Consider the following 27,106-nt stretch of genomic DNA (forward strand, 5'->3'; position numbering starts at 1 on the left):
GCAAGTGTCCCTGCGGCCTTGGTTCGATGGGCTCTCTGTAGACCGGGCGTTCATACGGATGATGTCTCGACTGATTTCGAATCATTTTGCGTTGAATGCTCATCTACAGCGTATAACTCTGGCTTAGACAAAAGTATGTGGCTGCGGTGACGGATTCCACGATGTGGATCACCTTCTGTGGTCTTGCGTGGAGTTTGAAACCGCAAGACCCTCCTTGTTGAGCGCAGTCGAGAATGTCGGCAGACGACCGGGTACAGAAATTAGAGAAGTGCTGGCTACCAGGGACCTCCCCTACATGAGGGTCATTCACCGATTCGCCAGAGACAACGGTCTTGTCCTATGATTCCACATCCCAAGTATCCTTTCAATCCTTATTCGTATTTCCCCATTCCTTTTCTGTTAAATGTTGTGTTGTCTATGTTTTAAGTGTATTTTTTGTAGTGCCACGGGTGATCCGATGACTGGGCAACTGCACTCGAGGGTGGTTCCAACACTGCCGTAAAAGGGAGGCAGGCGTTGTTCAAAGTGCAGTGTTCTCCACTCCAGTCCAGTTTTGGCACATTGAGTTTGACAATGTTGGCGTCGGGTTCGGGGTGTTCGGCGGGTTCAGTCTCGGGAGTAGTGAAGTCGCTTTCGCTGCTGCGGGATAGAGCTTGTCGATCATCCTTTGATTGGACGTTGACTAGATTGAGCTTGGAATGTCATTGCTGGAATGCACTGGAGAGCACTGTACGCAGACAAATAAATGTTCGTGCTGTCTTAACGATGTTTATTTGTTCGTTACAGTCCAGACCATAACAAAATGATCAACAATAGATCAGCCACAACACCACAATAGCCGGAATCCGGATGCAACCAACCACCATCATTACAATAGCCACCGCAATAGAACCGGACCATCATCCACGAATACATCATCATCATCATCATCATCATCATCATCATCATCAGCATCATCAACACCATCACCACAACCATCCACAACCGAGTATGCCCGGGATAAGGCAAATAATAGGGAGGAAATGCCTTATCAATATGATTGTAATTTTTTTTTTTCAACACAAGCGGTGTTGACAATACGGCATTGGACCGTCATAATCAATTGTAAATAAATAAATAAAACATTTATCTTCAAATTGTAGCGATGAATGGCTAATCAATTTAAAAGTAAACATAATTATTTTGTATCTTTCAATACTCTCCCACTTTAACACAGCCATTCACAAGCATTTTATAAAGTCATTCTTTTATGCCAATGTTGTTTTGCTTCAATTATTTTGCTTTAAATTATTTTTTTGACTCATTCGGTATTTCTAAAAGAAAATAATTTTATTTGGAAGTTTCATAACGCTGATATTTTTTTCCGCGTTTTTTTTTAGAAATAAGTAATATAATTTTCACACTTACTCTAACAAATATATTAATACGCTTTCGTTGCATGAAGCTTTTAAAAGTTTTTCTATTGTCAGAAGTATAACTCTACATGTGTGCAATGTGTTTTCTAATGTATTATTTAAAGTTGCGAAAGTGTATTCAATGTCTTAGTGATTTGATAAACGAGAAACGAGAGAAGAACTCTGCATAAAACGCAAACATTCCCGTTGCAGTAAATCACATTTTCCAAACCACGCCACCACAAGAAACCCACCCAGCATCGTTTGGTACATAATTTTATGCACTTATTTTCCTTCCCGACATGTGAGAAAACTTTTCTTCCCGCCATCTCGCTACACTACTTATTTCGGGTTCGGGCAGAAAAATTCTTGCTGCAACCCGTTGCGTTACTTCTTTTTTCCTGCCTGATTCGTCGGTGGAGCGGTATTGTCGCGAGAGTTATCGGTCGAGATGTGATGCAATGCAGGGAACGCATGATTGCACCCTCTCGTTCCGATGGGGCGAGAAAAACGTACGATGCATCCTTTACCTTCATACCTGCTGCCTCATGACGGTGCAGAGCCAACGCACTTTTGTAACGGGTTCCATGAGGTCTTTGATTTTCTTTTGAAGCTCCAGGTTTTCCTTGCTTTTACCGAGGTTCTTCTTTATTTCCTTGTGGCAAAACAACACCTTCAATAGGTACCTTTGCGCTTGCTGGTGGTAGCGAAATGCATTTTCCATGTGACCTCATTCATTATCACGCGCGGTATCGATCCCGCCGCCTTCAACGTGAAGGTTGTGGTTTGAGGCTTCTGTCCCGTTTTTTCTTAAACCACGGTCGTACTGTTCCGCCCCGAAGATCAGGTCTGGCAGTACAAAAAACCAGCTCATGCCAGTGGTCATGTCACTATGCTACATCTATTGAATCGTTGATCATTCGTCCGATCTCGTTTGAGTCGCACTTGCGGTAAAAATCTTTCACAGACATGCGGGAAGCACCGTGGGAAACAGTTTTCCTTAAAGAGTGCTCATGGGAGAAGAAATGGTTTTTGCTCAACACTAAGAAGAGGTATCATAGTTCCAGGAACTGATCTCGGAGGGAGTTTCGAGAAAAATTTCTCCCAGAAAATACTGTATTCAACTAATTGTATTGAACGATTGTTTAAGCGGTTTAGGTTTTATTCTACAATCGATTGTCTGATCTTTAAAACTACAAAATAAATAGAAATAATAATTTCTTGCTTAGATAAATAGAATATAATAACTGACATAAATGGCTTTCATTGACTAGAAATTGGGGTACATGTTGGGGTTGAAATACAATCCGGACCATCCCCCCGTAGTGACGACTAACTCTACAACTGTGTGATATCAGAAAGTATAGTAAGCTATTCGATAGCCGATGTGACTTCGAGGGACACCAAGAAGGAGAAGAAAAACAGGCTGATCTATATATGTACACATTATTACCAACAATTTAACCTGAAAAGGTGTAGCCAAGTCGAGGGAAAACTGCCCGAAATGGTTTTAAAGTTTTTTGTACTTACTTTATTTAGCCATGCGCTTTCGTATCTTATTTTGTTATGCATGATCAATTCATGACAGGATTATCGGTTGCTTTAGAGCAGCAAATATGTGGAAGAAACTATTGACTTATCCTTGTACTAGGAGTTTCACTCGAAGCATAAAGTTGGAAGTCCCTTATAAACGATCATTGCTTAGACATTTTCTAAATCATTTCCAATAACTCTTTTTTTGAAATTTCTAATGTAGCAGAAGCTTTCGAGAACTTCTTTGCAGTCCAATGATATTTCGTTGCAATACATCCATGGTCAGGCATAAAAGAATCCATCCACCAATCCTTCTAATGACAGTTAACCGATGAAATGCTTCTTGCACGTTGAGTTGTAGCTAAATTCAATGTATTAATTTACCTTACCACGCAGTAAAGATGTCGTTTTCGGTCCAGCACAAAAGTTCATATAAAATTACATCAAACAAAACATACATACCGTCATAACCATTGCATGAGTTTTATTTATTGTTCGTTTAAAGCAAAACAACCAGCTTGAGTTTGAATTTTCACTCGAAACAAATTAAACACATTTACCCCTAAATGTATGCATTTTGCAATACACAAAACTGACAGCTTTGTCTGCCTCTCTTTCAGTTTCCCATATTCAAGAGCTTACGTCCGAGGCTTTTTAGTGTCACGCTAAAAATCGCTACTTCTGACCACTAGGTGGCGTAATGATGTCGAGCGCTGTTGAAGAATGTGTGGTATTTCTTATGCTCGTAATGCTTTTTCCTACATATGTCTCGGTGGTAGAGGCAACAGCGGCGTCAATACATGGCAAAACCAGGGTTCATATGCCATCCAGACCATTCCCTCGTAGTGAAGACTGACTATCCAACTACGTGATATTGCTATCAAGAATTCTATAGTGCCACTCGATTGCTGACTAGACCAAGAAGAAAGTTAAGCCAAGAAAAAGAAGGCATCATGGTCCAATATGATATATTGCCTAACAAAGACTATTTGAAAGCAGAAGTTGTTTAGCTTCACTACTTGTACAACTTGCTCCTTAACTTTTTATATCCGTTTCATTGTGATATTTTCTTCGTCCCTTGTTCGTGCCAGCCTCTGGTTCTTTTTCCATTCAAAATTAAAGACTTTCAACAAACATACATGATATAAATAATGAGGATATATTTCGTTTGACTTTCACCGATCAACGATTTGCCGGTAAGGTTACAATTGCCACAGTACATTACAATCTCGTCTTTGGGGTCCACCTGGAAATCCAATGCCGTTATGGTTGATACAAGCTGATGCATTTAACGCAGAAGTCCTCCATCGACACAGAACGGCGACAGTAGTCATAGTTTCAAATAAATCCAGCTGTTCTTGTATACGTCATTTCCTGTACGATCTAGTCACGCTCGCTCCTTTCTGCTCGATTTCGATCGTTCGAATGGTTTTTACCTCGGATAAGAAACGCACATGATTATTCCCTGCTCGGAAGGAATAAGTTTACCGTCGCCGTTTTCTTCACCAGCACATCCTTACTTCTACGTCGTTTGGAACTCGCGGCAACCAATTTCTCCGGCTTCGAGAAACTTTGCTGGAGCTGCCCATGCAACGGGAGGTAAATTTTCCTTCCTCAGAATGAATCAGACCGCTCTTACTGTGTTTACTTTTGTGCTTGAGAATTTACAACACATCTCCTCTCAGAAATAGTTTCTGTCTTGAGATCCAAGATGATATTGAGTGGGTGGCGTTCGTTATGAAATTCAATGTAATGCTGGGATCTGATTAGATATTCGAACGATGCAGTTGGTCGAGTTGATTTTAATGATTTTTTTTTTTTTTTTATGTTTTTCTTTTGTTTTTGTTTAGTAAATGTTACTTTTCACGTTTCTTTACACACACGCAGTCTCCGGTATTCGGAATATAAAATCGTTTTTGCCTAGCTACGAAAAAGTTTAATAAATAATAAAAAATGCCAAAGCCAGAAAGTTTATACTGGCCACGGACTGCCGTTTCCTAGTGCCCGAGCGCTTCAAACGCATTCGCCCTCCATCTCGTCCTGGCAGTCTTCCTGCTCGAACTCATCATCCGCGGTCGCTTCCTGGTACTGCTGGTACTCCGACACCAGATCGTTCATGTTGCTCTCCGCCTCGGTGAACTCCATCTCATCCATGCCCTCGCCCGTGTACCAATGCAAGAACGCCTTGCGGCGGAACATAGCGGAGAACTGCTCCGAGATACGCTTAAACAGCTCCTGGATGGCGGTCGTATTGCCAATGAAGGTGGACGACATCTTCAGACCCTTCGGCGGAATATCACAGACGGCTGTCTTGACGTTGTTCGGGATCCATTCGACGAAGTAGCTGCTGTTCTTGTTCTGTACCGCAAGCATTTGCTCATCGACCTCCTTCATCGACATTCGCCCGCGGAACACGGCAGCCACCGTCAGGTAGCGACCGTGCCGTGGATCACAGGCCGCCATCATGTTCTTGGCATCGAACATCTGTTGCGTTAGCTCCGGCACGGTCAGCGCACGGTACTGTTGGGAGCCACGGGACGTTAGCGGTGCGAAGCCGGGCATGAAGAAGTGGAGACGGGGGAAGGGCACCATGTTGACGGCCAGCTTGCGCAGATCGGCGTTCAGCTGACCCGGGAATCGCAGACAGGTAGTAACACCAGACATGGTCAGCGAGACGAGATGGTTCAAATCGCCGTAGCTAGGGTTGGGAACCTTCAGCGTGCGGAAACATATATCGTACAGAGCCTCGTTATCAATGCAGTACGTCTCGTCCGTATTTTCCACCAGCTGATGGATTGAGAGGGTGGCATTGTAAGGTTCAACCACCGTGTCCGACACTTTGGGCGATGGTACAACCGAGTAGGTGTTCATGATACGATCCGGATACTCCTCACGGATTTTGGAGATGAGCAGCGTACCCATGCCAGATCCAGTACCACCACCAAGCGAGTGCGTTAATTGGAATCCCTAAAAACAAATGTTTTTTTATTAAAAATTGAGACAATAAAACGGATGGCTAGTACTAATAGGTTCTACGCACCTGCAGACAGTCGCAGTTTTCGCATTCCTTGCGCACCACATCCAACACTGCATCGACCAGCTCCGCACCCTCGGTATAGTGACCCTTCGCCCAGTTGTTACCAGCACCGGACTGTCCAAAGACGAAGTTATCGGGACGGAACAGCTTGCCGTACGATCCAGAACGAACGGCCTCCATCGTACCCGGCTCCAAATCGAGCAAGATAGCACGGGGCACATACTTGCCACCAGAAGATCGTGAAACTGCTGAAAAGAGCCAATAAAATAGAACGGCACGTGGCGAATTATAAGATATGTTGCATCTGGATCCCGCGGGAACGCGGCTATGAATCAGCACTAGCTTCCTTCTTTGCGAACAGGTGACTCACACCAGACTGCCACTTCCGATGCACAAAACGGAACCGCCGATCGATGCTATTCGAAGCACGTTCTTTCGCCGTTCCGCGAGGCTTTTCATTGCATTCTAATTATGATTGTTTCAACCCGCAATCGGATCGGACCGGAAACAATTAATAACAGTGAAAAGATGATCGTTCCGTTCCGCTGGTTGCTGGGTAGCTTACATCAAAGCGAAAAGTTTGCAAGAAATGCGAACGTGTTGCATCGATAGGTTAGAATCGTTGCAAGTAGCAGTAATATTCTGAACCAAATAAAACGGTACGGCGGTGTACTAGCGGTACCAAGTTTGATCACTATCAAATATAACGGACAAATGTTACAAACAGTAGAAAAGCAAGAAGGAAAACTAGAGCGAGGTTTTCTACTAGGTTTGGTAATCATCGCCTGAGGAGGACTGGTTGAGGTTGTGCTGATTCTTTAGACTTTGCTCCATTCTTTTGTGCTTCATTTGCTTACCCGAGGCCTCGTTGTAGTACACGCTTACGCGTTCCAGCTGTAGATCAGACTCTCCATTGTAGACACCAGAAGCATCGATACCGTGCTCCTCCGAGATGATCTCCCAGAACTGAAAATGAAAGAATAGTCGGTAATTAAAGGTTTGTTAACTGAAATTGTTTTATTATGACAAGTATGCTACTAATGCAAGAAATTCACACTACTTAGTGTATAAAACAGCTTAAGACGTAAAACTTCAGAGGGACGAACAATAATTTAGAATAAATCTTTGTCTTATTCTTCTTGGCTTACAGATATCTAAGGTCACGCGGGCATCGAATGGCTTACTAGACTTGCTGATACCACGTAGTTGGATAGACAGTCCTCACTACGAGGGGACGATCTCAACCACCGGACCATTCGTAGAGCATAAAAAATGAATCTAAATTAGTCCAAGCAGATGTTCCCTTCGCTCATCTATTTCCCTTCCTTTTTATAAGGCTTACGAGTAAATGTGGTCATAGGTATTAAATCTAATCCCAACATAGCTCATTAAAGCGTTACAAATCAAACCATATGTCCTGATTAAGCGTTCTTCCAGTACATAATAATAAAATGCAGATGTTGTTCCCAGAAAATTAAGTCAGAATTATGTCACACTCGTTCCCTTACGGGCACGATATTGGTTTTTAAGAAACACTTCACTTTACAATCGCTTAAAAAACATGACCTACTGCATTAAGCGGTGGAGATCCTGATGGGGAAGGCGTAAATTTTAATTGCCCAAGCCCGATTCTAAACACAACCACTTCACTGAACCGCCCCTTAATACGGTCGAATTCATTTCAATCGATCCCCGGTGACAGAGAAGAAATATTGACCATTATTCATCCCACACGCAGGGAAAAAGCAAAAAAATCATAGCTTTCCTCTTGCGCCTGAAGCGAATGGAAAATATTTACGATCGCCAACCCATTCAAACAAACACTTGAGGCCACCGTGTTTGGGATCGGCAGCAATTCATCTAATCCGCGTAAACCATAATCGGTGTCACATCTCACGCTCTGGCATGAAGTCGTACCCCAAAACTTCAGCCAGAAAAACCGGAGTTCTCTAGCGAAACGAGCGAGGGCCCTCCAAGAACTCCATCCAGGCGCTTGTTAACATTTTCATAAAAATAAAAATTAGATTTAACGATACTCTGCCGGCACTTCTGTGGCTCATTTGCGGCTTTCCGTCGGTGCCAGTTGCATCACACGCACACACGCACATAAACCTTCCACTCGAAACCATTAAGTGGGGGCTTTAAAAATAAACTGGATCCCGATGGATTGTGCGGGATCGCAGTCGATGCTACCGCCACCAAAGTTATAAATAAAATCGGGCTGCTACTGCACCGAGCGACTGCAGCATGCTTTTTGTCATCGGCCAACGTTGACAGCGATCGTCAATTAGATGGCAACACGAGAGAGAAACTCACCCAAAGGAAATCCGAGTCTTCTCGCCTTTTTCCCCCCACCATGTGTGATGGGGCTTTACCGGACTTAGGAGTACTTCAGTTTAAAACATGCCTAACACGTCCAACACCGTCCTGTCATCTATCTTCACTGTCACCGTCACTAGGTTGCGATTTTGAAGATAAAGTTTTGTGCTGATTGCCCAACTAGCCTCTCAAACTATGTTGCGTCGTCTAGCCACGTGAGTGCGTGCGTGCAACTATGAAAATGTCATCCCATTTCAAACCGATGCGTGCCAAAACGACGCGGATGTGACTGCTCTCGAAAGCGCACCATAAATCTAACACTCAGCTACCAAAATCCGGTCTTAACGATGGTTTTTTTTCCCCTTCCCGGAAACGACTACAAAATGTACCATTTGTGGCCACATCACTTGACGTGGTTTTCCTAGGCATCCAAAAATAAATCTTCCGAATGAGATTACTTTTTTCCGTTTCAGTAGGACATACAAAATTAAATGCACAGAAAAAAGCACAACCCTTTAGTTTGCTGCTTTGGTACCCAAAATGATATTCGAGCCACTTCTGAGGTGACAGAAGATTACTCTTTCTTTGGTGACCGTTCGCCTTTCATTTAGTCCGCGCGCGCTGGCACCCTTCAATATTTGAGGATCTAATTAGAAGTGAATACTTTGTTCTCATGCTACTTTCATTAGGCGTTTCTAGTCAAAGAATTGAGCTCGAGCACACGAGCAACGAGAACAGAATTATTATCAGAACATTTCTTTGTCAAAATCTTAATATTTAAGACCCTAAGTTTGAGTTCTCTTCTATATTCTTCGTACAAGCTAACTTCTTCTTCTTCTTCTTGGCGTAACGACCTCTTAGGTCATGCCGGCCATCGAAATGGCTTTCTAGACTGCCGAATCCACGAAGTTGATTAGTCAGTCCTCACTACGGGGGGACGGGTCTGGATCGGATTTGAACCCCGGTCCTGCCGTTTGAAGACCGGCGTCGCTGTCGCCTACACCACCGGGCCGCCCCTACAAGCTACAAGCTAACTATAATGAAATATAATTGAACAATATTCGCATCAAAACGCCATTAAACATCCCAAAGTACCATCTAATAAAACACGAATTATTGTGTGCACAAATGGGCACAATAAACTCTCCCGAATCACTTATGCGCGACGAAACCCATAAAGAATGAACCGTATGAATCCTCCCAGTCGTAAAACAATTTCCTAACAACGCCAATCTCCACGCCTTCTTGCATTCTGAAAGTTTCGAAATGTTGTGCTAGAAATTTTCGTCCAAAATCATGTCTTCGTCGCAGCACTTCTTACCGGCTGGCCAGGTAAGCACTAGAAAGAGGAACGATCAAATTGTGCAACCTAACAAAGCGTGACAAAATAATTTACTGCTCCATGTATGATCGTTCGTAGCCGTCCAACATAACTGAATCCCCGAAATACCGTTCCGCTTCCCGAAATCGTAGCCACAAAATGTTCCGAATGGCACAATGACAGCAAAGTGCGGCTCAGTCTGATTGTCGTCCCAAATTTTTTACGACACACGACCTCGCAAAGATTGTTTCTTCGTGCGGAAAAGTTTACCAAAACGATGTAACCAATACTGGAATTCAGTTGGTTGTTGGATTGGATCGTTTGTTTGTTCGCCACTTCCAATCCCCAAGCAGCCAAACAAGAGGTATTGCTATGTCATGGACATCTTATATGACATCGCCACATAACTGTCACTTCCGATGACGAAGAAGGTTAACTTGGTTCGATTGATTCGTGCGCTATTACCGATGAGCCTATGATGCAACTGTGTCAAATCAGTAATTTACATAGGAACAATTGGAAATGACATATTTCTCTTTCTTCGGGCTTTCGTCGAGCACAGGGCACATTAACAAACAATCAGTCGTACATGTTTCATTCCCGCCTGCAATTAGAATACCACCCCGAGACCGATTGTACGTGAGACACACTACATTCTCTCACATATCTGAATATTCTCCATTTTGTGTCTTTTTCCTGCAACGCATAGAAATACTTTTCTCAATCATAGGGTCTAGAAGAAACTCCACTATGGCTCCAGGAAAAATAACTTAGGCTCAGACCCCACGGCCATGCCTTTGCTCTGTTCTCCAGCAACGAATTTGACATCGTGATGTCATGCTGGTAGCGAATATTATTTGTTTATTGTACCCAGCAATTAAGGCGTCCGGCGGTTTCTAAACTCTCCCAAGTCCGCCCAGAACGACGAACAACAGTTCCAACACTTCCGGCATCGAAACCCCGAAACAACGAGTTGTTGGTGAGTGTAAGTAGCCCAATTTTAGAGCCTTGTTGTTTTTTGCTGCCTATTTCGATGGAGCTGGGAAGTTTTTCGCGCTGGACGAGAGATTCTAATCAAAGGTCCACGAAATTGTCTCACGCTACGCTTTCGTGCAAACGCTGTATTGCTTGTGCTCCTTGTTCTGGCACGATCGACCATTTCGATGATTTCTCGACCCACTGCACAACGGGTACATTCACCTTCGATCAGTTGCACGTCACCAGGTCATCGTCCATGAGCTAGGGACGCCGCGCGAGGCTGCGGAAAATCATCAGAAATTTTACATTTCACATCTTCACCATCTTGACAGGGAAGGTAGGTTTGGTTACACCTATTTTCAGCACACCATCCGCTGCAAGAGACCATCGCTGTCAACTCATATTCGAATGGTGCGTCTCTGCCCTTTCCAGCACCTAATCTGGTCGAGGTGTGTGAATTCTTTTCCACCCCAAAAAAAAAGTTCTCCCGCACCGAAATGCCACACCTGAAATGCTCGGTTCGCTCGCCCTGCTGGTGATGGCGCACTACACGTCTGCCTTAGCGGGCATGATGAAGAACGCCATTCCGCCGGCATCATGTATGCAGTCAGCGTAGCTGCAGCTTATTAGTATTTTTAGACCACAGCATAATTTATGGCTTGCAGCGGACGGGCGTGCGTGCATGCGTGCTGCGTCTTACATGCGCCGGTCGTGGCCAACGCGAAGCGAAACGTCGCCGGTGGATGCACCATCGTCGAAATGATCGATGCGATAAGCGAGAAAGTTATTACGGGCCAGACCGTACCGCGGACGCGGAAATATCAAAGACGCTGACTCGTTAAATATCGGCTCAAGACTAACGATGTTTAGTCAGCACATTAATGGTTCGAACTATTCTCTGCCGCCAGTAATCGGTGAAAATTCTAAGAATTGAATTATGTGGTACATTTGTGACTATGTGCGGAAGATTTACCGGCTCGCTGAATATGATTTATGTCATGTAGATGAGGAATCTATTTTGTAAAGCGTTGAGCTACGTTCTATCGTATATCTTTACATCATGATCGTAATTATTGTTGGAACAAATTTTTTTTTGTTCCTCTGTGGTAATTTCTTTAACAATTTTGTGTTTAAACTTCAAATTTCTGGCAACGCTATTGAACGATTTTCGCTCGGAAGGTCCTTCACAATATCATATGATTCATCTTTCAAAATTCTTCACATCAACAACAGCTGCATTCACACATTGCACGTCGCTGAACGTAGCAATAAAAATGCAAATGCAATTTCAATCTCACCATCCCAGGGCACTGCGTCAACGGAAGCCACATGCTTGTAAGAACGCAATTTTTTTTTAAAAGAGTGCATGATCGAAAGCGATCGGATGTCTGCAAAAACACTACGCCAGGGTCAGCGCAGTCGGCCTCGTTCACGCTGCTACGGGAATGAACCCATAAAACTGCTACTATGTTGCACTGGCGTTAGGTCTTCCGCTCTTTGGGTGTTTTACTCTTAGCTTCGAAACTTGCCTACTTCAACCTACCATCGGCTTTGTGTGAATATTTGTTTCTTCAATGCGGAAACAGTGCAATTTTCTACTCTAGCGGTCGGAAGGCAGCAAGACGCAGCATGTTTTACATCCCATTTTGTGGATTTATGGAAGCAAAGAACCAATCATTCTCAGGCATAACAAGAATTCTCGTGTGGCGTCATTCTGCTCAACAGTTTTCGAGAACATTTGCACTTTCGCTTGGCTCGCAGCTCATGGTTAGAAGGTGCTTTGGTTCGTCGTGTTACGGAAACGATTTTTTCCCCCTTCACACACTAAAGCACCGTGGATATGCGATACGTCTGGATATGAATGTCTCCATCCTCGCCGATCGTACCAAAGCGTGTAGACGTTATTATTGTCTGGCGTTTAAGTGCCTTTCTTATACGCATCTTGCTGCGCCTTCCTCCTTTATGATAGAGTCATCATGAATGGAGCGACCGGGGAGCGCTTGAATTCCGATTTTGTACAACAATTTAACGCTGTCGCGAAATCCAGTGTCGCCAGGCGGCCAAGCTAAACGAGCTCGATTGAGGAATGTTGCTCGCGGCGAGCGAATCGGTCGCAAGCAATTATTATTGTTTGCGTGCAGTAGCTGACGGTACAACCGTTTGTGGTGGTAAGCGTGTGCAGTCCCGCAGACAATTAGTTAAAGCACGATCATTAATATGTGTCATGGGTGGTATGATTAATACAAATGTCCCTTTACGGCTGGATGTTCCATTGGTGAATGCGAGAATAAATGTAATTTTTAAATCAATATTTCTCCGGTATATATTTTCCTTAAATACATACGATAATAATTCCTAACGAAACATCTGTTGAAAGTCACGCCTGATGTTAAATTTAAATTCCTCTTAAATAATCTTTTACCATCGTACATTGCTACTCATCATCCCCTCATTTAGACATGTCAGAAACCGCAAGCCACACACTGATCGGATGAAATGGACATCGTTAAACTGCAATTACCACCATCCGGCCAAAAGCGCCATAATATGTTGGCCTGGAAACGATTGTCCGTTGGAGAAAACAATATTGTCAAAAGTGGAACCGCTTAATCGCCAACAGCCGAAAATTGCACCGAAAACGACTAATCTTCAGTAGCGGTATAAAGATTCCCCTCATCTACATATAGCGATGACCGTTCGCTCGTGCTTCAAAAGACTGACAACAGAACATTTTCATAAACCTGGCGGATCATGTGCAAAGCCGGTGTACAAACTCGTTTACGGAACATCAATCTCCGGGGCAGGCATTTTGCGTCCGTTGTTGTTTCACTGCAGCTTTTCGTGATCGCAAATAAAGCAAGAAGCAGGTGTCTTAAAAACCTCTCCCCAATTCATACGGATCCCATCAGAAGAAGCCTGTATTGCGTCAGCTTGGAACCGTATTTGTATTGTATATGGGAATAGAAATATGATCATGATTTCCCTTAACTCTCAATGGTCTTCATCCCTCGCCCATGCGATCGTAAATTCTCTTCTCGATCTTGCACAAGATGCAGACTTTGAGGGAACCGCGGGAAAGAAAAACACTAATCGTGCGCCCTGTGGCACCAACAAGACACCGGGTGCAATTAGTGTAATGAGTGCAATTTAAATCAGTTTAACGTCTAAAGAAGAGGCGGTGTTTGCTCGGTGTTTCGGATCTCAAGAAGCTACAAACTTCGTCTGATGGTACAGGGAGAAGATTTTCTGCAGAAAGTTCTCCTCTAACGACAGATCGTATCTCTCGTTGGTTGTTTGGGGAGAAACCGTCCTGTGACATCGCACCAGAATCAAAGAACCCAAATTATTTGTTGCTCATAAATTTCGTTACCAAATGTGACCATTCGCACCGCACATAGAGCAGGAAGTGAATCGTTTATAAATTTGGAGCAGTTTTGAAAGAGAGGTACAATCAGTTGTACGGCCCAGTTTCTTTCTTCATTTGTCTTAATTTTCATGTCTTCTCGTCACATCCGGCGAGTCAAAACACGCGATGGAATTGATTGTCAAAAAAGTCCGATCCGTTAGACACATTTATTTTCTACGCCGCCTTCGTCATACACATCTGATTTTCGAATATTTTTCAAAAAAAGACAAATAACGAGACTTTCTAACCGTTACGGCAAGTGAAGGAAAAAGAAAGAACTTTCCCGTTAAAATATGATTTCCGGGATTTTCTTGGTGACATTGCGTCAAGCGTAACAACTATGAAGCCCAATGGACGTGCATTATTTAACAACACACGATAATAATTACAACGATGGCTTAACCATTAGCTTGCTTTATTCAATCAACAAATTTCGAATCCATTAGGTATCATTATGACTTACTCAAGATACACTCCTAATCACGCTTTCTTCTCGCTGACAAGTGACGATGTAAAAATGATGATTTTATACGCCACACTTCACACTTCATAAACAGCAACCAATAAGAAAAGTGTGTCGAAATTAAAATGCAAATTGGTGTGGCATTTTAAAAGACAGTATCATAATTTTCCCTGTAATCAGAGCCCTTCATCGAGGTGTTATTGGACACCCAGTAGAAAGTCCTCTGAGCGAATTGGATTGAAAGTGCCGTTCTCTTAATTAATATACCATTTTCGGGTGCTCCTATGACGAGAAAACAGTGGTTTTGATTCATCCATGGGACCGTGTTCAATTTATTGTAATTTTTGTGGAAAAATATTTTTGTTTCGCTGCTCTTTTTTTCCATCCGTAATCGAAACCAGTAACTACTTTACACGATAAACATTTTTCAAAGGTAAATTTAACGTTAAAAAAGATCGACCAACGGTTCCCGTTCCGATACGATCACCATTTTCATCGCCGTATCATATGGCTCACTTGGAAATTAACCCGAATCATGCACGCTGCATGTGTCGCACCGATCAGCCATCGCTTACAGGCTTTCCCCTGCTGCTCACTCTGCAGCACCGACGGCGTTCCACGGATCAGCCCTCAAATCAATCAAATCGAACAAAATTCCAAGCTTGCGAACGAACGGTGCATTGTGAAGGTGGAACCCCACCTTCACTTTAGCCGGCCTGTATTTGCTTCCGTTAGCCCGTATCAGTAGCCCGAAGACCTCACCGGGTCCCATCATAATTATGGTGCACGGTGTAATGGTGTAACCCACATTCGACGCGGTGATTACACCGCACCACACCCGCCGGAGCAATTAGTTCGGTAATTAATGGATTTTCCATCACCTTCTGCAGCAACGGGGTGCAAAAATGGCCCGTCCGTAAGGAGCTGGTGGTGAAAATCGGTTCCATGTTCGCATGTTTGCGTTAATCATGTAGGCTTATTTCCACCCGTTCGATACGCTCGATGGAAAGGTTTATTATGCTTATCCACCGTAGCGGTGACGATCGGCCCGGAATCGGGACGATGGAGGTGATGCAGAGCAAAATGCGATCTTCGAATCAAATCTCCCACGAAAATCGAAACATCTTCGACATTTTTTTGTATGCTTTGGTCATGGCTGCTGGCCAAAGATGTCCCAAGTCCTTACCATTTCTAATGCTTGTTGCGCCGGCCATTGGAGTCAGCTCCAAATCTAGGTCCATCAATAGAAGCGTTCGATTGCCGCCTAGATGTGCTGACCTGGGTCTTTCGCTTAAATTAAACGAAAGAACAGTGAAGAGGAAACGTCCAAACGCTTTTCGCACAACGACTTATACGCGTATTCACCTCCGAATCGTTTCCATTTGGCGATTTGCTTTGCATTCGCTTGTTCGCCGGCACAAGCAGGTCGCTTTCGACTGCATAGGTTGCGCACAACATCAACTTCCCGAATCGAGATCTCGGTCGCGCCGGGAACAAACCAGGCTGGATGACAGCAAATTCGTGCAAATTTTTGCGTTAGCAACTGCCTGACCCGCTTTCAAATGATTCTCATTACTTTGAAGCTCAGCTTTGAGTACATGGGCATTGAACTGCAACGTTGGGGCAAAAAGTACCAAGACGAATGGTAAATATTTGCTATAATAATGATTATTGTTATTATAGCAACTATTTACCGAGTTATAGCGAATAATGATATTCGTTATAACAGAAAAACAAATCGAAACCATCTCACGCAGTTTTTAAATCGGGGTCAGCTGGAACCGAAATTGTTTAGGTTATGAACCTACAAAAAAGGCACAAAACTCCATCTACAAGACACAGACGCACATGTTTATGTTTATGCCAACCTAACATCGAATCTCAAAGGTTTAAACTTGACGCGCAACAATTCATTTTTGATTTGATTGCCTTCAACATAAAACCTCTCAAATCCCCCTCGCCACATCATACTCACACATGATGACTTAAAGAGGCTACGGATTTCTCTTCTGAGTATGCCCAATGGTTAAATTACCCGCAACAAAGTTAAACCGATTTAAAACATGAACTCAAAAACAAACCACCCCTCGTAGAGAACGGTACTTAGTAGACGCGAATCGCGAATTAATTGCGCAAAACATTTTCCAAAAACATCGTTCACTACAAAAACGACCATTTTAGGGAGGTGGCGTTGTGTGTTGTTCACAGTTTTTGTATGATTTTTCCCTGAAGATGGGTCTCTATCTACGAAAAACTCATCGATTATCCCACCGATAAGAGTATTTGATGGATATATTTATTACAAGTAGTAATTGGAACCAACCATACAAACGACAAACTGTTTCAATTAAAAGGAGAATCATTATGGATTTTTGAGGCCTCCAAGGGTCATGATCCGCTGCTAATCGAAGCTCTTGGTTGTAATACACAAAAAGCCTACAATTAACTAAACATACTAACAAGATGAACGGTTTTCTATTGCATTGCCATAACCTAACTTTCCAATCTGCCAGCTACGCTCGGTCAAACCGAACGACTTCCGTCTGTCACAACAAGTGGCCCCGATTTTTCCTGATTTTCCATCTTCCCACCCAAAGCCATCCCTCCGAAACGCTGCACCATTCCGGTGCTGTACCGAGCATCGAAATCACGAAACGACAATAATTAACTACCGCCTCGGCGTCCATCCAAAAGCGCGATCGTGGAAGATGCTTGAAATGAAGGTTTGCCGAGACTTCTGGTCTGTTTTGCGAAAATGGGTCTCGCATCAAACAATCTGATTCCAAATGGCTGGCGCGGAATCGATTTCTACCTGCTTCTGCTTCTTTTTCCTATGCTTTCGCACTACAGGGGCACACCGAGTGTGCTCGTTTTCTCTTTGGGGAATTGTTTTATTTTGCACTGTTTCTAGCTGTAATTTACCAGCGTGAGGCCTACTGTTCCGGTTACCGTATGGTTGATTGGTTATCCGATTTGGCGTTTCGTCAGTAGTTCGATTTACACCGTCCAACCTCAAGTGGATAAGATTTTCTTAAATTACTTAAACAATGTTTCTGGTTTCCTCCCTAAATGTTGTGACTTTGACTGTGTTTGAAAATGATATCATGCATGTGTTTTCCATCATGACGGTGTGTCTCTTATTACAGAAGAGAAAATAGTAACCCGTAATTATCAGATGCGAGCTCCAAAGTCATTTCGACAATTCCGTGAGAAACCTCGTCCACCGGAAGTAACCTTTCCTCTTCTCTACATGTATACTGGTGCTTCCGGTTGATCGTACACTATTAGCCTTTCGCTTTCACGAGTAGATGATTTCTACCGCACAAGTGCTTTGAGCTGTGTTTCTTCTTCTTCGTCTTACTGTTCCCCCGCTGCTAATGGCAGTTGTCCAGTGACCTTAAAACATGACCGCTAGATAAAAATTTGCATGCGCACACAAACCCAAAACAAAAAAACAAAAAGAGTGGAAAGTGAGCTGTCAGCAAGGCACCCCACAAGAAAGATCATGAACAGATCAATCGCAAATGACGTTCCTGTTGAGTCGATATGACAGGTGCTTGGATCTACTCGGATCAGGGCGGAGTAGTGGCGCGAAACGTAAGGTGAAAGATGAAAAGAAAATTGGTTCGGCTCCGTTCATCAGCAGCAGCCTCAATGGCCGCTCGATGGATGGCCGTGCTCAGGTATTGCAGAAATCTTAATCAGTCATGCTTAACCCTCCGAAACTCCTCTGCCTTAATACCAGCGACTAGTTTCGCGCTCTTCCTCCATTCCTGAATGCTTCGGCAAACATAGCCGTTTTGATTTGAAAAGGAAATGCCGACTGTTCGTTCCTCTTGGTTTTGTTTGCCCTTCCACGCGGGTGTGCTGATTAATGCTGGTAGATAAATTTTTCGCATTTTCATCACCATGATCAACCGGCATCTTCTTCTTCAAATGGCGCGATTCCTGCCGCCTTTTCGCTCTGTGTACACGGTGGCAGAGCGCTCTGCCGAGGGCTCGTTTGTCACGCTCCATGACTGTGTGGCTCAAGTTGGATGATCCGTTTTTAAATTCTTTTGGTTTTGCAACTGTTGCCTTTTTATTCCTTTATTCTAACCAACGCAACCAAAAGTGTCTCCCTCATGAGTAACGAGTAACGATACGATCTCGTCAAGCGCTGCTTGAATCATTGGTATTAGCACACGCTCAGCCGGATTAATGCAACGCCAAGTGAATTATGTTGCGTGCTCTTTCTCTCCCTCTCTGTGGGAGTCAGTGTAACTAGTTAGTTAGCGTAGGACTAAAGTGCAACGAGCTAATTGTGATAGTAGAGGTGTTCGTAAAAGAAAATTGCCGACACTCTTGTTTGATGACATTGTTAATAAGAAACGGAAGTAAATTAGAGGGTTGACTTCAGGGTAATAATTTGTCATTATGAAGCAAGTATTGTAGCATAAGTAAAGAGCTGACTCGCTTAACTCTTTTCACTCTTCTGAAGCTCAGAAGTCAGCACAAAAGAGCTCACTCACATAAGTGCGATGTGATGAAAATGAGAATATCTTACTAACGCTTTTTGCACAGCCAGAATTTCGCGCTTACCTGCAATGAAAGAGGAAAAGAAAAACAAACATTAATTTTAATAATTAAAAAAAAATTCAATGTTGGTATAAGTTGTTCTGAATTGCTTTTTTGTGAGAGGTCACAAGTAAACGAAAATTCTCTTGTGTTTCTCTCAATAATTTTATATCAAAACTGTACAAATCGCCATGAAGAAACTTCGAATGAGCATGATTTTTACCCTTCAATTCTGATAAGCTTCAAATATTTTACAGTGAAACTCTTTTAAAAACTTTTTTAATAATACGACACAAACAAGAAAACTCCCAAAACTGCAACCAACTTCCTCGTTGAATTACATTCTGCATGAGAGCAATTCTTGTTTTTTTACAAATCACTTTTTTGATCCCAAACGAAGCGTAACGGCTCATCGAAATATGACTTAAGCTCAAGCAACATTCAGTCATTCCGTGCCACAAAAGCAAGATCGTGATTATGGGTCGATCACTCCCGCCGTTAACATCAATCTTCTGTCTGACCTCGATAAGCATTGGCTTCAATTGGGTCTAGCGCTTTCGCCAACCAAACAAACCATTGCGATAACAGCCAGCAGCCAAACGTACGGCTTTTGGAGCAACAAATGGTACCTTGAGCACAGCCTCCTGCCGTAGGACCTAGCAAAGACGGTTCCCGAGGGGAAAGTTTAATTAATTGTATCAAATTAAATTAACGTCGTCTAACATGGTGGCTGAGATGCCGCCAACAGACAACTGAAGTACGTCGTTTCCTTCCTTGCGATGAGTCAACTGTAGCTGCAGGAGGACGCACTGCATCCCTTTGAAGCAATTAGCTCCATTTTAATCATGACTGCAACTTTTTCGGCGCGTGCCAACGCATCCCGACATGTCCAGTGTGCCGCACGAAAGCGGTGTAGATATTTTTAATCTTCAAAGCGCCAAAAACTGACGTTCGCCTTTTCCCAAGCGATGTACCATAAATGCCAGCTCGAGAATTCGCTGCCATCAGGCTGCACATGTGCTAACGAGAATTTTCTTGGAGAAAACACGACATTTTTGGAAGTACATGCGGATGGCTGGCAGTGACTTGACACTCGGTTTCTATTTTTAGTGGCCTAAAGATGCGAAACTGAAGCTAGGGTCCCAGATATTCTGTTCACACTTCACGGTGTTAGGGACAACTCGTTCTTGTCACACTATGAAACGAACCTACGGTGCACGGTACGTAACAACTTCAAATACTTTTGCAATTTGGTGCCTCCCAGGGAGAGTTAGCATGTAGATCGTCACATACGCCATGTTTAAATGCATCCATTTCTCGTCAGATGATTTATTTATAACATACGCACGACCCGTACCGCTGCTTTGAGCTCATGCTAAGAAGATGAGTTCTGGAAAGCATTAGAACAGTAAATGAATGTTCTACCCATTACTGCATGCTTATTATGGTTTGGAACCAATTTTTATATTTTTTAGCGTCAAAACAAGCACCTAACAACCTTTCTCTACTAAGTACAGGCCATTACTAACTATCAAACGTAGGTCTATTGTTCAAAAAAACCGTGCTCACAGCAGCACGAGTAAACTGTCATGGTACAATGGCGCTCAATAAATGTCAGTTCTTTAACAGCCCCCAGCAACTTGAATAGTACGACAGTGGCATAACTAATTGTCCATGAAACCACCTTCAGCGCACAATCCGGCATGGATAATAAAGCGTAACTCTATTGTTTGAATGCACAGGTTTTTTGTTCAAAATGTTTCGACTGATTGTGGATATGTGACTTTGGTAAAACTGGCTTAACACTCGTATTCCCATGACATTGACCGCGTGAAGCTTGATTTGGGTTTAACACTTTTTGCATTCTTCGGTAAATATATAACAACCGGTGGCTCCAGTCAAGGACAAACCTTCAAACTTGCTTGCTTGTCTTAAAATTCGTAATTCGCGGCACGCACATAAAATGACATGTGTTTTAAGCTGAATCGAATGTCACTAACATGATTATGTGTCTACTGTAGCACGATACGTGTGTCTCGCCATTTTAAAATGAATTTCCTCTTTCTTTCGAGAATCATTCTGAGCATTGGCGTATGTCTTGCAAAGCATGACAAAGTTGGAAATTAGGTACCGAAATTTTGGCTTTATTTTAGTTTAAGTTTAGTTTAAGCTCATCAACTTTCAGTACTTATGGGCTCTTGGGATGTAAAGTTGTTCTGAGAGTCTTATCTGAAAGGCAGTTCTTCACAACAACCCTATAAAAAAACCTTCCATCCAATGACCTCACTTAGATTTTTTGACTTCCTTCCAAAGCGCTCAGATGAGTCGTTTCATTAACATCATCGTTATAAACCCAGCGGGAAGAAGTTGTCCCCACAGTCGATGCCTTCACTTTCACTGGTCGTTCTTTATCTCATTCCACCCCTGGGGGAGGGAAAGTAAATGGTTCGGAACTGAACCATATCGGTAGCCCTAATTACCACCGACAGACGGTGCAACCGTGAAACCCCCCGTGACGCCAACATTATTTACGTGAAACATTGATTCACGAACCACCTTAAGTTCTACCGCCCAAAGACCTCGGCTGCTGTAGACATCGCACCGAAAAGGGCATCGCCACACATCATCACGCGTTACGTTTTCCGGGTTGGTCCTTTTCCAAAAATATCGTCATGGATAGCGAAGGGCGCAACGTTCGTTTCCCTAACACCAAAAATTAAATCATATCTGAGAATGTGTAGGCAGCTAGGACCACACGGGATCGCGACCGGTTCAACGGCAGTTGTTGCCAGAGTGAAGCTAATTACCGATGTTAATTACTTGTTTAAAGCGGAGTTGATCGTTTTGTCCGCAGGAAAGCGACAAGCACTGAAACCGGATCGCAAGATTAAACAAACAAACTACCGGCTAGTCAAGCGGGAGCGACTATCAGCGCGGGATTCTATTAGAGCGCAGACATGTGTTTGGATTCCTCACTCTAGTGCAGGAATAGTGGCTTTTACGATGAGCATGATAATTATTCCATCATGGTGCGAACTACTCCTAACACAGGAGGTTAGGATACCAGATTGGGTTTATGTTCTTTAGAAGGGTATGTTGATAATTCTAATAGAAAGCATTAAACTTCAAATAAAATCTCCGATTTATGCTCTGGCGTTTAGTGATAAGCTGTGTAAAAGAAAAGCTGTGGCATAGAGAGTGAAGACTTATATCACATCGGTGAACCAAACTGTTCTTATCATACCTTCTAAAAGCCGTAGAATTTTATCTTTCGTCAAATATATCCGCTCAATCAGCTGTCACTATGTTTATCGACGCCAGCTGTGACAGTTGACAGTCAACACAGAGCTCATCGCTCAATGTTCGGGCTCAAACGCTTGTCCATGTACAGTACGAAAGCGATAAGGCTACTAATACATCACCTAATCATCGTTCGACGCAAGCACCATCATCGGCAAAAACCGAGTACAACGAACTCGATGCCATGCACCACTGCGTTCTATACGCATAGCGTATAGTAAAGCAGCCGAGATCACCACTACGCTTAAAAACGAAAAGCTGCACTGAACCGAACGTTCCAACCTAAACGATTCCTTACTTTGTTTCGTCCCCTGTATCGCGTTCGATCGCTGCGTTTTCAAGATTTCACCGATCAAAGGGCTCCGATTCTGAGCTGACCAATTTGTTCTAATAGACTGATGGAGTTCCGAGCGGTAATGCACGCCGACCGCACCTGACTTTAACCTCAACCATAATGCCAACAGCTCATAACCGCGATTCGGCACGGCACGAAATGGAAAATCATCGCGAGCGCTGAACCGTACACGGATGAGTTTGATTTAATTTTTTTTCGAAGCCAACAGCGAGTCGGTTTCAACATTTCAGGGCTACCGAGGCAGGAGCAACATTGCAAATCGTGGAAAGCCATGGTTTAATGATTCGCCAGATGCCTGCCAGACGCTACACCTTCCCGTACCAGTGTGTGGTGCATTTATGGATTTCTACAAAAGAAGGGAAGAAACATGAAACCGACCGAACCGTGCAAGTGGAAGGCGCCATAAAACGATTCACTTGGCAAACTTGACTTCCCTGGTGTTAGGAGTTACCATAAATCCCGAAAAAAAGCAGTGCTGGTTTTATGCTGCCAAAAACCGTTACCTCATAAAGGTTTTTGCCCTCTCCTTGTGCTCCGACATTGTTCTACTAGCCGAACCGTTTAGAATTCGTGAGAGATATCTTTTAATTAATCTGTTAAAGTTCTCGCGGCTCGATGGTCGATGATTAGATAGCGATCAAACTCGCACATTCACTAACGGACATTAAATGATCACTAATTGATCACACGGGCTGCATACTCGATCTTTGATGTGTTAAGGGCATTCCAATGTGCTTTTATAGGCATCCAACGGTGACTTCTTCTTTAGACACGTTAAGCGTTTTGCAGTTTTTGCGTTCTTTAGCATAAAGATAGAACCAATGTCGATTTACCACACCAAAAACTATCACCAAATATGGCTGGTCTTTAAAGAAACAAAAAGTATTTTGTAACTGATTTCATGTAATTCAAAGTAAAACGAGTCAAACCGGTACCCAACCTTGACCTCGGCTCTTGGAGCGATAGATACCATATTGGGGGAATGAATTTCTTTACTGGCTATTTGCAATCAAAGCTCGTTTATGGCTAACTTAACTGCAGGTGTGCATTATGGAGCGGACGGTGCCCACTCGTCGAGGCACCTCGCTACTTATGTAATCAGAACAAACTGTAGCACTGCAATGACATTACCCCAAAGGCACTAAATCTTCCATATACAGACGACCCGACTCGACACGTTTGCTAATGCGTGTTACCACCGGTACAAAATCCATACCGAATCGACTCCACCCAAATGGAAGTGTGCCGTACGGGAGCCTCGAGAGATCGCGTTAATGTAGTAGCATTGGAGCCATCTTACTGATGCCAAATGAACCATAGATAACCCTTGGCCCTTTTGAATGTTATTTTCGTTTTTCGGCTCGAGTGAAAGTACTCCGTTTAAGGGTCGCATGCCAGGTCATCGGTGAAGGTTGATCAAAAGAAAGCAACCACCCATTGGGCTGGGTATGTAGGGGCATACGTATACAAAAGGGCCTCATAATCATAAAACTTTCACGTAGAAAGTGAAGTCACATGGCTGCTCTCCAAAAATTTATTATCCTATACCATGCGACGGATTAATTAATGTTGTTTTGACACCCTTCTAATCAAGGTGCAGTTATGTACGAGCGCACCTGCATTATTGTGAGAGCTTTCATCCATCTATTCATACCCTGCATGCCGTATGTTCTATATGTGCCACCTGTACTGTCTCAAAATCAGATCACGATCACGCTCGCATCATATTTTAGTTTTTTCGTCTGTAAATTTTGTTTGAAGCTGGGGCTTTTCCATCGGTATTTTATCACGGTAAACGTGGAAAATGTTAGCTGAAAAAAATTAGCAACTTAATCAACACGCAACGCAAGCATTATAAACTATGACCAGACAAACAAAATGAAAAGCAACAAAAAAAAAGAAAAGTGTTTACTTTCACACCAAACCGCTAGTAGGGTCAAGGTTGAGAAGGTGCAGAGGGCAGAGTGCGTTTTGTTTTTTTGCTGTCTAATTTGATGTGATGGGAAATTCACACCTCACACACAAATTTCTGTACACGCACAGTAACAAAAAAGCAACTCCACAAAACAGAGCAAAGATTGTTTTTGTTTTAGAAAAAACTTTGCATGCGTTTTTATCATTGCGTTCGTTCCAACACGCATGTGCTGCAGAAGGGTCATGCTCTTCACTCGAAACTAGACTTTTTGCACTAATGCTCTTGCATTTTTTTGTGTGAATATTTTCAGTGTCTTGAACACCTTCCCTGTTTCGGTATGATTCGTAAATTGTCTGTTTGTCACGATTTTTAGCTTTTCGACCGGAGTCCGTGTTGTGACAGCACTCTAAGCCGTTGGAATGCGTTATCAATGCACGTAAGACCCTTTAATGTTCATCAGGAATTTGGATTTCTGATTACCTCAGCGCATTACTCATGAGCGTCCAATGTTGTGCTGCGTTGCAAGGTGATAAGACAAATGCCTGCTGCAATAACTGTATGATTCGCACAAGATTCCCCACAAAGATAATTATTGCTTCAGAGGGTATTACTCAGGGGAAGAGCAATGGCATTCGTAGAAAATTTTGCAACAAAATACACGTGTTTCTCTGAAGATGACTCACGCAATAAAGAGACGTTGACAGTAGAAGCTGTGGTTGTAATTTAGTTTATCTCAAGACGCGTCTACCCATGAAATCGGAAACCGAAAACTCACACGGTTCCAACATCTGGTGGACAGACTGGATCGTCATGTGTTTCAGTGACGCTATGGGCCTATCTTTTGTTCCACCACACCCTGGGTGGGTCTGGTTGGGTTCTCGCATAATATTAAGATAAACACAGTACGCTCTCAATCCTTCCCAGTGGCTTGGCAATGGCTTTGTGAAAGACACAAAGCAGACCAATTCGAATGGGCCAGATAAAGCCACACATTTGCCCGGGAGCGAACAGCAGTAGAGCGAGGAGCCGCAAACAAACATCAACCAACAAGATATCAGCTGGAAGACCCCCAAGAGGTCGTTACACCGTAGAAAATCTTCGTTTTGGCATTGCCGTAGTTCTGGGCTCGTTGGTTCGCGAATCTTTGCACGCGGAACGGCTTCCATGTGGATCCAGCGTCCGAAAAAGAAGCTCGAGAGCGAGAGCCTACCGTACCCAACAGCTCACCTCAGTCAGTCAGTCAGTCATGCTGAACAAATGCCGTTAATTAGAATGTGTACGCCAATCGGGCGTTGCGCCTAGCCAACAGAACTAGACCATCTTATCCCATCCCCTATACCGGAGGGCGTGCTGCTAGACTCTGCTAGACACAGGAGGAGGAGAAGAAAAAATTCGCGAAACACTCAGACACGCTGATTACTTCGTTCTGCCCCGAGGTCAACACCGGATGTGGCCACAGCAAGCAGCGGCGGCCGCTGGGAACAAAGCAAACTCGCAGATCGTACGATCCTGCACACCCGCAATCACGTCAGAATATATGCTCGAAGTCGGTACAGAGGAAAAATGCGAGCAAAGAGCAAAAAGAACGCTTGTACGACTTTCCGGTCGCATCGGTCACTACACTTGGACAACCTCCAAACACAAACGGACCTCAAGATAGCGCAATTGGAATTTAATAGTCGAATGCAAAACCCAAGTTTCGAGTTCTTATCGCTGCCAAAAGAAAAGGGAAAAATAGGAACTTCCCGTTCCAGAAGCATTTAACTGGATGCAAGTGGTGCACGCAACAAGGAGGTAATGGTTTCGTTCCGAGAAGCTGATAAGAATCTTCTTGTAGAGAGTGTACTACAAAATTGATAACTCTGAAGACTTTCATTCTACTGTCTTGAGGAACAGTTTTTGAAATAACATTTTCATTTCAATTATACTCTGCTTCATTTTGTCTACTGTTAAACTGTTCTCTGTTCCATTAGATTTTCCGGCAAAACCTACCTTGGCTCCAATCTGGTTACCGCACTGACCGGCCTGCAGATGCACGATTTCTCTCATGGTGACGGAGTGTTTGTTTTACTTGCACACGCACGGAATTAAAGCAACAATCACAACTAGCGCCGATGCACTTTAAAGAACGATCACGATCACTTAAGTTTTCACCTTAGTAGCAACGGCTCTGTGGTATCACTGTGACAAATGATCCTCGCCACAATGGGTGAACACGTACACGTGCACAGAAATGTTCACGAAACTACGAGTAGACCTTAGCGGTGGAAAGATGCAGAGTTGGTGCGCTGCCAGCACGATCCGACCACGAGCTTGGTTCGACGTTAACTGAACTAACCGTCCTGCAGCAACTGACGATCGAACCTCACAGCCGCGAGCGTTTCGAGTGCGTAAGATAAGCGCTGAACCGAACAGTGCACGAGGGCCGCTGTACGCCGAACGTACGCGAAAGCGATCGTTTACGGTGACGGCAGTGGATGCAAAAACCGGAAATACGGTACGTTGTTTGAGCGGAGTTTCTGGTCGCC

At 43.5% G+C, this 27,106-nt stretch overlaps 1 protein-coding gene across 2 annotated transcripts; it reads right to left on the bottom strand.

The window, feature by feature from the left end:
* Positions 1-4,755: 4,755 nt before the first annotated feature.
* Positions 4,756-26,729, bottom strand: LOC126556102 (tubulin beta-3 chain). 2 transcript variants are annotated; one of them, XM_050211306.1, is made up of 4 exons: positions 26,571-26,729; positions 6,822-6,930; positions 5,968-6,209; positions 4,756-5,894 (listed from the first exon to the last, which is right to left on the bottom strand). In XM_050211306.1, exons 1-4 carry the CDS (start codon positions 26,625-26,627, stop codon positions 4,941-4,943), a joined length of 1,362 nt encoding a protein of 453 aa, XP_050067263.1. In that variant the 5' UTR covers positions 26,628-26,729; the 3' UTR covers positions 4,756-4,940. The 2 variants fall into 2 exon arrangements, with proteins under 2 accessions (XP_050067263.1, XP_050067262.1); XM_050211305.1 differs by having other exon boundaries at positions 5,968-6,212.
* Between the last annotated feature and the right edge of the window lie 377 nt (positions 26,730-27,106).

This window comes from Anopheles maculipalpis, chromosome 2RL (assembly GCF_943734695.1).
Source record: "Anopheles maculipalpis chromosome 2RL, idAnoMacuDA_375_x, whole genome shotgun sequence".
Taxonomy (NCBI): domain Eukaryota; kingdom Metazoa; phylum Arthropoda; class Insecta; order Diptera; family Culicidae; genus Anopheles; species Anopheles maculipalpis.

Bases quoted from the DNA above. Each gene is read 5' to 3' on its own strand.
- LOC126556102 (XM_050211305.1), bottom strand. From the start codon at position 26,627: ATGAGAGAAATCGTGCATCTGCAGGCCGGTCAGTGCGGTAACCAGATT. The intron at 6,931-26,570 runs GTAGGTTTTGCC...TTTCATTTTCAG, and splicing joins GTAACCAGATTGGAGCCAAG to TTCTGGGAGATCATCTCGGA. The intron at 6,213-6,821 runs GTAAGCAAATGA...GGCTCTTTTCAG, and splicing joins GTACTACAACGAGGCCTCGG to CAGTTTCACGATCTTCTGGT.